This window comes from Sphaerodactylus townsendi, linkage group LG02 (assembly GCF_021028975.2).
Source record: "Sphaerodactylus townsendi isolate TG3544 linkage group LG02, MPM_Stown_v2.3, whole genome shotgun sequence".
NCBI classification, from domain to species: domain Eukaryota; kingdom Metazoa; phylum Chordata; class Lepidosauria; order Squamata; family Sphaerodactylidae; genus Sphaerodactylus; species Sphaerodactylus townsendi.
The window spans coordinates 171,901,251-171,916,641 of NC_059426.1; the positions used below are offsets into that span (position 1 = coordinate 171,901,251).

General features: G+C 47.8%; 1 protein-coding gene across 1 annotated transcript in view; it reads right to left on the reverse strand.

Annotated features, from left to right (window-relative positions):
- LRRC9 (leucine rich repeat containing 9) overlaps nt 1–15,391 on the reverse strand; it is an 87,291-nt gene that overhangs the window by 52,946 nt on the left and 18,954 nt on the right. The window contains exons 8-9 of the mRNA XM_048484661.1: nt 2,374–2,497; nt 1,261–1,437 (exon numbers count right to left, since the gene is read on the reverse strand). Coding sequence (XP_048340618.1) covers nt 1,261–1,437; nt 2,374–2,497 — 301 coding nt within the window. The remainder of the gene's footprint in view (nt 1–1,260; nt 1,438–2,373; nt 2,498–15,391) is intronic.

Genomic DNA, 15,391 nt, shown 5'->3' on the forward strand with positions numbered 1-15,391 from the left:
GGTGTTTGGAATATGCTGCCACAGGAGGTGGTGATGGCCACTAACCTGGATAGCTTTAAAAGGGGCTTGGACAGATTTATGGAGGAGAAGTCGATTTATGGCTACCAATTTTGATCCTCCTTGATCTGAGATTGCAAATGCCTTAACAGTCCAGGTGATCGGGAGCAACAGCCGCAGAAGGCCATTGCTTTCACATCCTGCACGTGAGTCTCTTAAAGGCACCTGGCGGGCCACTGGCGAAGTAGCAGAGAGCTGGACTTAGATGGGACTTGGGTCTGATCCATTGGCTTTGTTCTTTATGTTCTGGCGGTTCTTTAAGTGAGGACAGGGATTGAACCTGGGTCCTTCTGCATGCCAAGCTGATGCTCTACCTCTGAGCCGCGTTCGCTCTCGGAAGACTCCACACAGAGTTCTCTCTCCATAAGGGAAGGGAGTCATTCATTTGGGTAAGCTTTTTGAACCCGACTGATAGGTGTGTAAAAAGGGGGTATCCTCTTTTCTGGTCTGCATAGAACAGAAGACTGATTCAAAGTGCTACATTTCCTTCAGGAAACCGAACTGTATCTCAGTCCCGGCGGTTCAATTAGCGAATGTCAAAGGAACGCTTGTGACCATCCTGCAGAATCCACTCTGGGGTTATGAGTCGGAGGAACCATAAACAAGCAGGTCAATTGCTACAGCGACTGTATTCTCAGGACATACGTGACTGGAAGAAAAGCGTCAGAACCAGGTTGCCTCAGTGCTACGTCGCCCCTGGCGTTTGTGGCTTCTGCCGTTCTTCTTGGGCTCCAGACTCTAACCTGGAGAAGTGGGTTTGATTCTCCACTCTTCCATGTGAGCAGCAGACTCTAATCTGGAGGACTGGGTTTGTTTCCCCGCTCCTCCACATGAAGCCTGCTGGCTGACCTCAGGCTAGTCACAATCCTCTCAGAACTCTCTCAGCCCCACCTGCCTCACAAGATGCAGGGGAGAGAAAGGGAAAGGAGTCTGTACGTTTTGCACCAGGCTACATTTTCCCTAGATACACCTCTGCATAAATGCAAACTCTTCTTCCATGAAGCCATCTGCACAACCCAGGAGACACAGTGGCCCGCCTGTGATAAACACATCTGGCTCATGTGTGAGGCTAGAGCTCCCTCTAGTGGCTCCATGATACAATTCATCCCCCCCCCCCCCCCCACTATTCTATGCTCACACCTCTTTGAACTGGAGGCCTGCTATGCCAACACACACACACACACACTGGAGAGGCAAACTCACCCTTTGAGTTCTCCGGCTCAGTCACAGTTCCGTCGCCGGCTGCAGAGGTGGCATTTGGAGGGAGGCAGCGAGGTCTGTACACAGAATTGACCCCGGGGAAGTTCGCTTGGATGATTGCCTCCGCCTCGCGAGCTTGTGCTTTGTTCCCGAGAAAAACTTTGGAAATGATGACCTTGCCTGAGGAAGATGTAAGAGCTCCTTAGTTATCATTCGAGAATCGCAGTTCAGTGTCAACAAATAGTTCAGTTTCTCCAATCAACACATTTGATCAGAGACGAGTAGCTTCATACAACCAAAAGCTTGTTGGACTTACACAAGTCGCTCTCTGGACAGGTAGAAGAACGACCAAGAACCGACATAGAAGAAGAGTTTGGATTTCTATCCCCCCCTTTCTCTCCTGTAAGGAGACTCAAAGGGGCTGACGATCGCCTTTCTCTTCCCCGCCCCCACAACAAGCACCCTGTCAGGTGGGTGGGGCTGAGAGAGCTCCAAAGAACTGTGACTAGCCCAAGGTCACCCAGCTGGCATGTGTTAATTAATTAATTTATTTTTGAGTTTTTTATACCGCCCTACCCCCAAAGGGCTCTGGCCAATGGACAACATAATTATACAACATACAACCCATTTAAAATAAACACAATAGTCAACATATAAAACAGCGTCAGCAATAAAATCCTTATTAAAACCCTCCCAAAGAGGGGGGGAAGTGTCCCATAGATGGTAAAGGAGTGCACAAGCTAATCTGGTTCACCAGATAAGCCTCCACAGCTCAAGCAGCAGAGTGGGGAATCAAACCCGGTTCCCCAGATTAGAGTGCACCTGCTCTTAACCACTACACCACGCGACAGCAACCCAGATTGTCTCCGTGGGCTCCGCTCACTGCCTGCACAGATGCACGTGAACGCAAAAACCGGCAAATGGGTTCCTTTATCCCAACTGCTAAAACCTGGGTATCGAGCAGTTATGTTGAAGGGTCCTAGGGAAGAAGCTACAGGTGACACGGCACCTTCATTTCATGTAACTGTGGTACATACAGCAGCTTTGCACGACTGGCAAAAATCCCTCTTAGAAGAATGGATCCGCGGACACTTAGAGCAGCTTCGCTAATATTACCCTGCCTATATGGCTCCTCAAAGTCCCCTTTGCTTTTGGCTTGGTTTTGGAAGAGTTCGATCCTGGGGCACTCGCAGATGCTGAGGCTGTTGGAGAGGGAAACGGCTTCTTCGATTCCAGACGTCTAAGAGAGTTATATAAAGAAAGCAAGTCTGAGCCATTTCATTAATTTTGCATTCCCCGGAGGCACCCCCTCAAGATTTAAATGAGCGGATAGATCTTTGTACAAGCAGGGGGTGGCACTCTGGCAAGAAGCAGAAGCAATAAGAAGTGAAGGGGAAAGAACAAGAGAGCGGTAGAAAAGCAATTCCTCTGAAATAGGGACCGTGTTCCGCGCTCTTCCCTGTACCACAGGGATGCTGAAAAGTATGGAACGTGCTGTTACAAAGCTCCTCAGACCACAAGGTGTGGCCACAGGCATCTCACAGACCTGTCTAGGGCGCCTTCCGCACAGGCCAATAAAACTCAGGGGGGGGGGGGGACTTCACACAGATCCCGCTCCTAACGTGAGTTCACCCCGTGCCCCCCTCCCCGCCTCCAACCTGGGTTTTTGGAGAATCTTGCTATCTGCGATTCTTTTGTTTTATTATTGTTGTTGTTGTTGTTGTAGATTTCACAGCTGCCAGATCTTTAGCTGGTTGTTGGCCTTCATTACAATTTGAGCCTCACCCAGAGGCCTAGGAAGTTGTAATGTATCGGCGTAGTATTCGTGCGGATGCCAGCAAGGCTGCCTTCTGAATTTGACAGATGTTAATTTTGTCAATTCAAAGATGTTTCACGTGCTGCCCTAGGGTTTTTTGGGATGGCGCCCAGCCTCCTCCCCCTCCTCCTCCTCCTCCTCCTCCTCCTCCTTCCTCTTCCTCTTCTTCTTCTTCTTCTTCTTCTTCTTCCCCCCACCAACAAATGGAGGAAACCTAAAAAAATTACCCCAGGAAAGGCAAAAATGCTAAAGTGGGTGTGTGTCAGGATGCCCCCCCCCCCACATCTATATATGGGACTAAGGTGCAAAGATTCACACCTGCCTGTGGGGAGGGTGGGAGGCAGTCTTCACCTCTGATATGTTAATGGACCTTTCCTGCTCTTTCGCTTTCTTTGATGCTGTAACTGGAGCCGGAGCTGACCCAGCAGGGGGAGGCGGCAGGTGGATGACACGATCACCGTGCTGTCCTTGAGATGCTCAGTTCCCAAACATCTTCCTTTCCACTGTAACATTCCCAAATTTCCTGAGAACCAGGTAGGAGATTTGGGGCGGGGGGACCATAGGGATAAATGGAACCATTTTACCAGATGCGTATCAGGGGGGAAATGGCGCCTGGAGACAAATTGTCTCCGGGCGCACCCCCTGCACCTGGGAGGCGGGGCTCAGAGGGGGCATGGCCCCACCTTGCCAAGCCCCGCCCCTGGCCTCAGTGCTTATAAAAGCAGCTCGGAGGACGAGGGATGACAGTCTCTTCTGGCCTCCCCGGAAGGGAGGACAGAAGAGACTGCCGGTTGCTGGCTGGGAGCCAGGAGGGTGGCGACGGCAACCGGGGGGGCAGCTGGGTGCCCTTGACCCTCCCCATGTCGATGGCAACATGGGCGGGGTCGAGGGCACCCGAAGATGACAAGGCAGCAGAACCTCCTGCTGCCTTGCTGTCTTCCTGGTCACATGGGGGCCAGATTTTGCACCCCCACGTGACCAGATGAGTGGCACCCGGGGACAGAGGGTGCCCCTCATGTCCCTAGGCAAATACGCCACTGCATTTTCCTATAGCCTGCCAGAACTGGCTTTGCCAAGCCAGGTACCAGCTGTGTTCAATAAAGACTTCTGATTAAGTATCCAGAGCCTGTTATTGATTTCTGTCAGAGACTTGAAATTGTGCCGTCCCCTTAAATGTTCTGTAATGACAAAACAGAGGCTCAAGACGTGGAAGTTTCAGCAAAAGGCTCATTGGATTAACGGACGTTACTCAGTCCACGGAATCTAGGCCAAGCAATAGGCAAACCTAGGGAACTGCCTCTTTTCCCCCTTGCCATTAAGTTACAGCTGACTCAGAGGCGCAGGAGGAGGAGGAGTTTGGATTTATATCCCCCTTTCTCTCCTGTAGGAGACTCAAAGGGGCTGACAATCTCCTTGCCCTTCCCCCCTCACAACAAACACCCTGTGAGGTGGGTGGGGCTGAGAGAGCTCCGAGAAGCTGTGACTAGCCCAAGGTCACCCAGCTGGCATGTGTGGAAGTCCCCAGATAAACCTCCACAGCTCAGGAGGCAGAGCTGGGAATCAAACCCGGTTCCTCCAGCTTAGATACATGAGCTCTTAACCTCCTACGCCACTGCTGGGCCAAACTGCACATTCTATTTTTTCCGCCCCCATACCCCCCTGCAGCGCCCCCCACCCCCCGCGGCGTCCCCGCTTCCCCCACTTACCTTAGTTCCTTAGGCTACAAAAGGCCTGTTCTCAGTAAAAACGGCCTGGTGGGAACTATACTTCCCAGGAGACCTTGTGAGCCCCATGGTGATTTCTTATTTTTTATTGGTGAGCTGCTTTGGAGCGGCATATAGATATTCAAAATTAAGACATTTGAACAGGTAAAACTAACAACCTAGCCGCATCAGTACTGAGGCTACTGATTGGACCGTACGTGTGACATCACGGTGATGAGTCACACCATTTGATTACCCTCAGTACTATTTTTAAAGGTATAAACTTTGTCTTTCTTTCGCTCCACCCCCTCAACGGAAAGGAATCAATATCACCCACCCATCCACCGCATGTTGTACCTCAATGACTTTAATCTGATTTCCATTAAGCCAAACGACCTGCAATTCCGTCAGATTTTCTAGATTTTCAATGATTGAAATCCTGTTGCAGTAGAGGTACAGCTTTTGCAAGTGAACGCACTGTTCCAGACCTTCAATTTCCTGTCAAAGAGAGCACACACATCATTTTCAAACAACCTGAAAAGATGTTCTTTCCACAGCATGGCTTATCAAGGAACAGAAAGGGGGAAAATAGACCGAGTCCTCTAAAAAAATCTGACCTATGCCTATTTTTGCAAGGCCATTTACCTGTCCAGGGCCCCTTCCGCACATGCAAAATAATGCGTTTTCAAACCACTTTCACAACTGTTTGCAAGTGGATTTTGCCATTCCGCACAGCTTCAAAGAGCCCTGAAAGCAGTTTGAAAGTGCATTATTCTGCATGTGCGGAATGAGCCCATGTTTGCTATAATTGGTTATTTGTATCCTAAACCCAAAACCCACCACCCTTTATACATTCCTCTGTCCAGTAACCTGGACTCATTTATTAGATTTGGCACACATTGTAAAGCATGGGAAGGTTAAAATAGTAATCCTCCAGGAAGTGACATCACACTGTTGCCCTGAAAGTTGCTGTTTTTTTAAAAAGAGAGGCCCTGAGGACTTTGGGACACGTGAATCAGTCCTTTGCAGGGCTGCAAAGTTCCAGGAGGGTTAACAATCCAAGCTAGCACCTGTATGGTTGATGGTATTATCATACCAGTGTCTCTATTATTCAGTAAACAAACAATTATAAACAAGTGGGGTGCTGTGTGGTTTCTGGGCTGTATGGCCGTGTTCTAGCAGCATTCTCTCCTGACGTTTCGCCTGCATCTGTGGTTGGCATCTTCAGAGGATCTGATAGTTACTCAGTTGCCAGGCCATTCCTATTCCGATGCCCTCACCTATTGACCTTTGCTCACAGGTATATATACTCCACTTGCTTTCCTTTCCAACTATCAGATCCTCTGAAGATGCCAGCCACAGATGCAGGCGAAACGTCAGGAGAGAATGCTGCTAGAACACGGCCATACAGCCCGGAAACCACACAGCACCCCAGTGATTCTGCCCTTGAAAGCCTTCAACAATACAATTATAAACAAGCTTACAGAGGCATAGCGAGGGAAAATGGCACCCGGAGCAACACCTGCTCCAGGTACCCCGCCCCCGCCCCTGCGCCTCACTTACCTTAGGTGGGCTGGTCCGGGCCAAGGGGCACCCTGTGCACGGTGGCTGAAGGAACACCCTGGCAGGGCCAGGCCAGACCAGAGCCGAGGGGTACCCTGCAGCAGCCCAGCCAAGATGCTCCTTCAGTTGGCAGAGGCAGCTGAAGGAGCAGCCTGGCGGGGCCGGGCCAGGCCGGGCCGAGGGGGAAAGGAGGAGGGGTGTGGGGGGCATTTGTTCCAAGGTTCACTTGATGGGAACGACAGCCGCCCGTGGCGTTTGTCCCCAGGCGGTCTTGTGGAAGCTCCGCCTCTACAAGCTTATATATTGCATTAAACTCCAATTCAATCTTTAATGGCATATAATACTACATTAAACTTAACAACATGAACAACATCTACGCAGGCTTATTACTGTATGATAATTTACACAAAGTAACTTAAACCAAATAGTCTCTCTACAAAGGAGTAACAGGCCAGAGTCTCTATCCTGGAGAGCCAGTTGTTATATAGGAGGGCAAAAAAGAACCCGAAGGGTTTTTGATAACCTTTTGGGGAAAGGAGTTTTTTTTTTTAAACTACAAGATGACGGGCCACTGTGAAGGTTTCACAAAGTCATTCAAACACCGGGGAACAACAGCCCACATGCATATGTTAATTCATTGCTGTGTGCCCTTTTTGGAGGGACTATTTGGGGTATGTTTCTTTGAGTAAATCATCACACAGTAATAAGGTTGTGTAGATATTGTTCATGTTGTTAACATAATATAGAAGCTTATTTATAATTGCTTAAGTGTTCATTGAATATTAGATAATACCATTAGCCATATAGGTGCTAGCTTGGATTGTTAACCCACCCCTCACATGGTGTTTGTGTGAGGGGGAAGGGAAAGGAGTTTGTCAGCCCCTTTGAGTCTCCTATAGGAGAGAAAGGGGGAATGTAAATCCAACTCTTCTTCTTTTTTGAGCAACCTCCCCCACTTTCATGCATGTTGTAGTGGTTAAGGGCAGGTGGATTCTAATCTGGAGAACCGGATTTGATTCCCCATTCGCCCACACGAGTGGCAGAGGCTTATCTGGTGAATCAGATGTGGTTCCGCACTACGAGGCCCTTTCTGCACGGGCGTTGAGTGAGGGTGCATCGGCATAAATTATGCTGATGACCCCCCCGCCCCCCCGGACCGTTTGCACAGACGGTCCCGGTAGGGGTGCAGGCGAAGGCACAGCCTTCGTACAGGCTGCGCCTTCCCCAACCGGCTTACCTGCTCTTGCTGGCTGCCGTCGTGTTGTGGAGGCCAGGGGACACAACTCTGGAGACAGAGGGCAGGCGGGGCGTCCCCTGGCCTCCACAACGTGACAGAAGCCAGCAGAAGCAGGTAAGCTGGTTGGTGAAGGCGAGAAGAAGAAGAAGAAGAAGAGTTTGGATTTATGTCCCCCCTTTCTCTCTTGCAGGAGACTCAAAGGGGCTTCCAATCTCCTTTCCCCCACACACAACAAACACCCTGTGAGGTAGGTGGGGCTGAGAGAGCTCCGAAGAACTGTGACTAGCCCCAGGTCACCCAGCTGGCGTGTGTGGGAGTGTACAGGCTAATCTGAATTCCCCAGATAAACCTCCACAGCTCAGGCGGCAGAGCTGGGAATCAAACCCGGTTCCTCCAGATTAGATACACGAGCTCTTAACCTCCTACGCCACTGCTGCTCCGGGAGGGAAACACCGCCTTCCATCCGCTGCCGTTTGCACAGCAGGGGGTGGAAAGCCCCACTTTTGTAAAACCTCACTCATGGAGCGAGGTTCAAAAGTGGCGTTTGCGTGCTGCTTGGCCAATGTGAGCACGGCCCTGCTGTGTGAATGCCTCCCCAGGGATAGCGTTTTTGCCGTCCCTGGGGCACTGTAATCCGTCCGTGCAGAAACAGCCTTACATTTCTGATGGGTGACCTTGGGCTACTCACAGTTCTCTCTGAACTCTCTCAGCCCCACCTACCTCACAAGGTGTCTGTTGTAGGGAGAGGAAAGGAAAGGAGCTTGAAAGCTACCTTGAGTCTCATTACAGGAGAGAAAGGTGGGGTATAAATCCAAACTCCTCTTCTTCCTCGTTATGGTTAAGCTCTAGGTAGGACCTGGATTTCTCTGAGAATGACAAGCACCTCTACAATACAGGGATAACTTCCCCTGAAGAAAATGCCTGCTTTGAAGGGTGGAATCTATAGCATTATATCCCAATTGAGCATCCTCCCGTCCCAAAACTCCATCCTGCCCAGGTTCCACCCTCAAATCTCCAGGAATTTCCCAATCCAGAGTTGGCAAGTTTGTTTCAGGCATAATGGGCAGTTCCACCCTGTAGTGAGATCCAAAATTTTTAGTGACAGGTTCCCATGGTGGTGGGATTCAAACAGTGGTGTAGCGCCAATGGGACTGGGCGGGGCACGACGGGGGCGTGGCCAGGCATTCTGGGGGCGGGGCATTGATAATTTCTCTGTTACTGTAAAAAGCTCTTACTGTAAAAAAAAAAGTTCCTAATTTCCAGCTGGTATCTTTCTGTCCATCATTTAAACACATTATAGCAAGTCCTATCGTCTACTGCCAACAGAAACAACTACTTCTCTTCTAATTGACAGCCTGTCAAATACTTAATACTTTCAAATACTTAGTTTCTAGAAATCAAAAGAAGGATGCTTTCCTTAAACAAGGAACTTTACCGTATTTTTAACACATGTTTTTAAAACAGCCCAACAGGGAGAATTATCCCGTTTTCTACCTTCGCTAACCAGCCACATAGGAAAAAACAGGACTTTATGGTTTTTGGACCTAATGGAATTTCTAACGGAAAAGCAGACCCGATTAGTAACCCCCTCTCGGCACACACAAATAATTAGTGACCCACTCTCGGGAACTGGTGAGAACCTGCTGGATCCCACCTCTGGTTCCACCCTTGCCGATAGCGGAGGGAAAATAGAAAAACATCTGAACTCTAGCAAGTTAACTTACTGTTAAGCAACACTCCGCCACCCAAAGCTCTCTAAGTAATGGGCAGTTCTCCAGGTCCGAAATGTTCTGGATGTTTTGCCTGACGAGAATCAGGCTTGTCAAATTGGGGAAAAACGACAGGCCTACCATCCTGGGGTAGCCTGAGAAAAACATCTCCATGCTTTGTGTTTCCGCACCTTCATGCCCGATCCTCTCGTAACACAGCCCGTTACTGGTGCACTGAAAGGAAGAAAAGAAACCAAACGATTCTCCTTCTGTCTTGTGCGGCAATAAACAGCAAGACTGTCACGCTAAGCAAATTCTAGGTGATGGGCAAGATGTGATTCAAGGGATGCACAAATAAAACAAGGCCTCTGAAGAAAACAAAAATCTTCTTTGGCTTTTAGGTAGCCCCTACAAAGATGCATGCCTGGATTTTTTTCATCTTGATCCTCTTTGAACTGAGATTGCAAAAGCCTTAGCAGACCAGGTGCTCAGGAGCAGCAGCAGCAGCAGAAGGCCATTGCTTTCACATCCTGCAGGTGAGCTCCCAAAGGCACCTGGTGGGCCACATTGCAAGTAGCAGAGTGCTAGACTAGATGGAATCTGGTCTGATCCAGCTGGCTTGTTCTTATGTTCTTAAGGCGCATTCCTCACAGTGATATCCATAATAATTGACTTTTTGACACATCTGCTTCCTTAATATCTAGAGCAGGGGTGTACAACTCTGGCCCTCCAGATGTTCATGGACTATGATTCCCATCAGCCCCAAGCTGGCAGGGGTTGATGAGAATCATAGTCCATTAATATCTGGATGGCTAGAGATGGACACCCCCCTGACTAGAGGATGCTTGGAAGCTATTTAAAAGCATATTAATTGAAGCCCAGATAAAACATATTCCTCGGGTTAGGAAATGCACTACCAAGTTTTTTTTTTAAATGCCTGCATGGTTAACAACACAAGTCAAGTCGGCTATAAAAAGTAAAAGGCTTCTTTTAAAAAGGTAGAGGTTTTCCCGAACAAATTGAATAGAAGAGTCGAAAGGCTCTGGCTACAGAGGTATAAGTCAATAATTACTGGTTAATTAGGGACACAATTAGGGACACAAAATAATTAGGGACACAAAAATAGAATTTGAGGAACAGGTTGCTAAAAGCATCAAGGTAAACATTATTTTAAATACATCTAGAGCAGGAAACCAGCCTGAGAAGTACTGGGATATTTGAATGACCGAGGAATAAAAAGATTGCAAAAGGCTGTCTTGTATAATTCACCAAGTATTTGAACTAGCAAACATGTCTTGTTGACACAGAAAACTTAAAGGACAAGTTAGTCTCCTGTGGAAGCACTGGGTCATTATTGACTCATGGGGTGACATCATATTACAATGTCCAATAGGCAAACAATGTTTACAGGATGGTCTGCCATTACCTTCCCTAGTCATCTCCACTTTACCTCCAGCAAGCTGGGTCCTCATTTTACCAACCTCGGAAGGATGGAAGGCTGAGGGCGTTTCCCCACTTGCCACGACCCCCCTATGCCGCGCGCTGCTCTCAGCGCGCGTAATTTCTGGCGCACTCCTGGGCTTCCCCATCACCCCGCGCTCTGCATGGGGTCATCAAAAGGCGCCGTTTGGAAGAGCGCCAGGAATGACGCGTGCTGAGGGGGCGTGACAGCAGCAGCGTCAGGGCAGCTGCATTGTCACCGCCCCTGTAGTGGGGAGTGCCGGGGGACCCTGTGCTACTTGCTTACAGTAGCGCGCAGCTACTGGTAAGTGGGAAAACGCCCTGAGTCAACCTTGAACCGGTTACCTGAAACCAGCTTCCCTCGGGATCGAACTCAGGTCGTGAGGAGAGTTTTGACTGCAGGACTGCAGCTTACCATTCTGCACCACTGGCTCCTATAGTGAACCTTACCAGCTCTTTAATTATTTCCTCTGAAGAAACCAGATTTTGACTATCGTTCTGGATCATTTTCTAAGCATTTCAGCTTAGCAGAAGACCTAAAGGGGACAGAAGAAATGTAATTATTTGCTAAGCGACCAGCCTTATACCAAAAGCGCCCACAGATCCATCTAGCACACTGTTGTCTGCTCTGACTAGCAACCACTCTCCAGTTTCTCTCAGCTATGGAACTTTTTCAACTGGAGGATCACGACCTTGGAGCATTATACTTGCCAAGTCAGTTTGCTGCCACTGGGTTTGGGGTGCTATAAATTCTCCACTGCAATTTATTTATTATTTATTTATTGGTTGGATTTATAGACCGCCTCATCCCCGAAGGGCTCGACTTGCCATCCACTCCCATCTTTTTCTGCATGATGAAGGAAATATTTAATTGGAAACCCCACCATTTCCCTTGTTACATTATGTTCCACCCTCCATTGCATTTGGAAGCAGAGATGGAACTTCAGAAGAGACCACCCAAAGTTTCCCTGAGAACCTCAAGACAGAGACTAATCAGCTCCACACAAACACAGGATGACTATAGACAATAAACAATCAAAGGGAACAAAGGCCAGGCTACTTCTATTCAGATTGCCCTCACCTTTGCTATCTTCATTGTTACTCACATGCTACATACTTCATTGTTACTCACTTGCCAGGTCACTTCTATTCAGATGCCCTCACCTATTCAGCAGGTTCGCACCATTTTAACAACCGGTTCTGCCGAAGTGGTGCGAACCTGCTGAATCCCACCACTGGGAAGGGGGTCTTCCACACCCCAACTGCATGAAAGGGATGTTGTCTTATTAAGGGTTTTGTTGGGAAGGTCGCACCAAGTGCTCATAGGCAAGTACATACAGTTGACATTTGAGTCGCCAGGCAGGACAGTGTGAAGACCTTTACCAGACCAGTCACCAAGGTGGTCCTGCTCCGTGCCAAAGATCCAGCTCAAGTTTGCATGCCTTAATATCGATTAGTTAGCATTGGTAGGGAAGCATGATGTGATTCCGTAATCAAGAACATTCCACCTAGAGTAGAGTCAGAAGGTGGAATCCAATTAATTCCAGGCGGGGAGTGTGTTGCCCCATTATTTTAGCTATAGCAATAGCAGCACTATATACATATTAGCAGCAGACACAGGTAAGGAGATTCTGTCCCTTTAACATAGTGCATGATGGGATACGTAGTTCAGATTAGCCAGCTTCCTGAGCGCAACTTCCTAACACACGAGAGTTTTATGAGCATCGAGTAGATGGATGTGTCAAGCCATTCTCTCTTTTCACAGTACTAGTAAGGACTTCCAAGCGCTTCAAGATCAGGGAATCAGTGTACAGATCAAATGAAAGTTTTGCATGCATATCCATCAGTTTGTGCAATGAAACTCTGATCTGAAATGCATGAAATTCTTCTAGTTGACACTGTTCAAAACAGATGAAGAAATTGCCTGGGGCGGCCATAGTTTCACACAGTCTCTCTCAGCTAGTGAAATAGTTTGGACACAATCCCCACCTACCCTGTTCACTATCAAGTATGTTAGTTTCTGAATAAAGCTTCACTTACACTTTAATCAAGTTGTACCCCTTTTCTGTGTTAATCACTCTGCCAACAAATAAACAGTATTATTAAAAAGCAACCTCTGTCTAACTTAGAAATACCTAAATTTAGCCTATAAAGAGAGGGTTCTTTAACATAATGAAGATAGAGTATTGTGGGTTTTCCAGGCTGTGCGGCCATGGTCTGGTAGTTTTTTCTCCTAACGTTTGCCTGCATCTATGGCTGGCACCTTCAGAGGAGAGAAATGCATCTTACCGTGACATGCCTCTGAAGAAGCCAGCCATAGATGCAGGCAAACATTAGGAGAAAAAACTACCAGACCATGGCCACACAGCCCGGAAAACCCACGCCACCCAGTTGATTCCAGCTGAGAAAGCCTTTGACATAAAGATAATCTATGTATGGGTCTCTGCCCTACACTGAGTAATGATGGGGCCACCATTTATTCTTTATTTAGTGCATAGGTGTCAAACTTGCGGCCCTCCAGATGTTATGGACTACAGTTCCCATTATGTTGGCAGGGGATGTTGGGAACTGTAGTCCATAACATCTGGAGGACTGTGAGTTTTACACCTGTGATTTAGTGTATTCAGAGCTCAAACTATACCATTATGGGTTCGGATGCGTGGAAAGCATTGCAAGACTGCCTGTTTGCCAGGGCTTTTAAGGAGATATGAATGGCAGTTGTCTTTTAAGAGGGAAACAGGTATATGGCTTGTTATTTTATTATGCTTTTAACTGGAATTTTTAAAATTCGATTATTGTAAGCCACCTTGTACCATAAGGAAAGGCAGGGTATAAATGCTTTACTAGATAAATTGCAATCCATCTTTATTCCGCTGATTGTTGCATACATCACTCTCCTACAGTCTTCTAATCTTACTTTTCCATCTGTACTCTACTGTTTCAGTGCACTGATCCATCATTTTTGCAACCCAGTTTCACTGCATCGTTTATTGAACGCGTACTGCTCTCATAGAACTATTTTTCAATTGTGAGATTCGCCTCGAACCTCAGCAAGAACGGCAGACTATAAATTAAGTAATAAATAATATAGATGCAATCAAAGAAGAATCCGCCCTTTGGAAGGACAACTATGAATTAAACAGAAAAATTTAAAAAAACCTGAAATGACACTGACATTTGTGTGGGGGGGGGGGGAGTCCTTTTTTATCCACAGTTTTCCACTTGATTTGGGGCATATTTTAAAGGTACAGAACAAAACCACATAGCGACGGTAACAGGATAGAATGCAACAAAACTGTGACAAAATGCACAGCCCCCCCCACTGTCCAAGGCTCTTCTCTACCACAAACTCTCCAGACAACATTAGGTCAGCAATTATTTTCTCACACTCTCCCTTCCTCTCCAATACATTATATTAATTTATTTAAAGATTTATACCCTAATAGGAACATGTGATGTACTACCTCTACCAAGAACATTAATCTACCTGTCAGGGTTGTTGTTCAGATTACTGGGCTACTGCATATAAAGTATCGGGACTATGCAAAAAGCACCATGTGAGTGTTAAGCACACGTTACTTTGCAGCACTTCAGGATTAAAAGCTGTCCCAGCAAGAACTTTTCAAACCACAGTATTCCAGAAGCATCCTACAAAACAATCCCAAACAAAGCAGCATTCCACACACCCCCAACAGTTAGTTTGTACGCTCACAATCCACAATCAGCCACAAAATCCCCAGTCTCAATTCACTGTTGAGTGCTTCTGCCCCTCTCCTGCCACTTCATATGCAAGCAGATTTTGTTTTTCAAAGCTGCAAAAAGGCTTTTCCGGGGGTAGCTAATCTGAGATCACAAATCTGGGATAGGCCTGTAGGGTTGCCAACTCCAGCCTGGGCAGTACTTGAAGATTTGGGGGTGATGCCTGCCTAGGAAAGGGTTTGGGAACAGGACGGCAGGGAAACAGTGCCATAAATTGCACCCTCCAAAGCTGTCCTTTCCTCCAAGGGGGCACATCTGGAAACTGGAATTTTGGGAGGACTTTATTAGATGTTATGTAAGCTGCCTTCAGACCCGAGAGAGAGAAAAGGTGGGGTATAAATGAAGGAAATAAAAATAAACTGCCCACTTTTCGGAAGGGGGCAAGAGGGGCTTTCCAATGAGTAGCACCTACCCCAGAGATGGAGAAAAAGTCTCCCCCAAAGGGAAGTAGATACTCCTCTTTTAAGGAGGGTACAAGCGAGGTAGGTTTCCTCTCCTGTAAGACCGGGGTGAAGATGCTGAAGGGTACCAGATACGGAGAACGGGGAGGCAGTTGCTAAGCAACCGCAGGTAGCCCCTCCTTCCTAGAAGCCGCTCACCCACCTGGAGTCTGGAGAATCAGCCCAGGCCAGGCTGTGTATAGTAGCAGCGGCCCCTGCCGTCGCCAAGGAAACCTTCCTGGCCACGCGCCTCCTCCCGGGCAGCAGCCAATAAGGGCAGACTGGAAGTTTGTGACGCCGCACGTGACGCTGTTTCCGCAGGGATGGGGTTGTTTTGAAAGGAGGTTTAATTCAATCCTTACTGACAGTTTTGTGCCAAAAGTTTTGTTCGGGGTGGGTGGTGGTGGCGGGGATGATATATGGGCAGGTGCAATTGGTTAGTTATA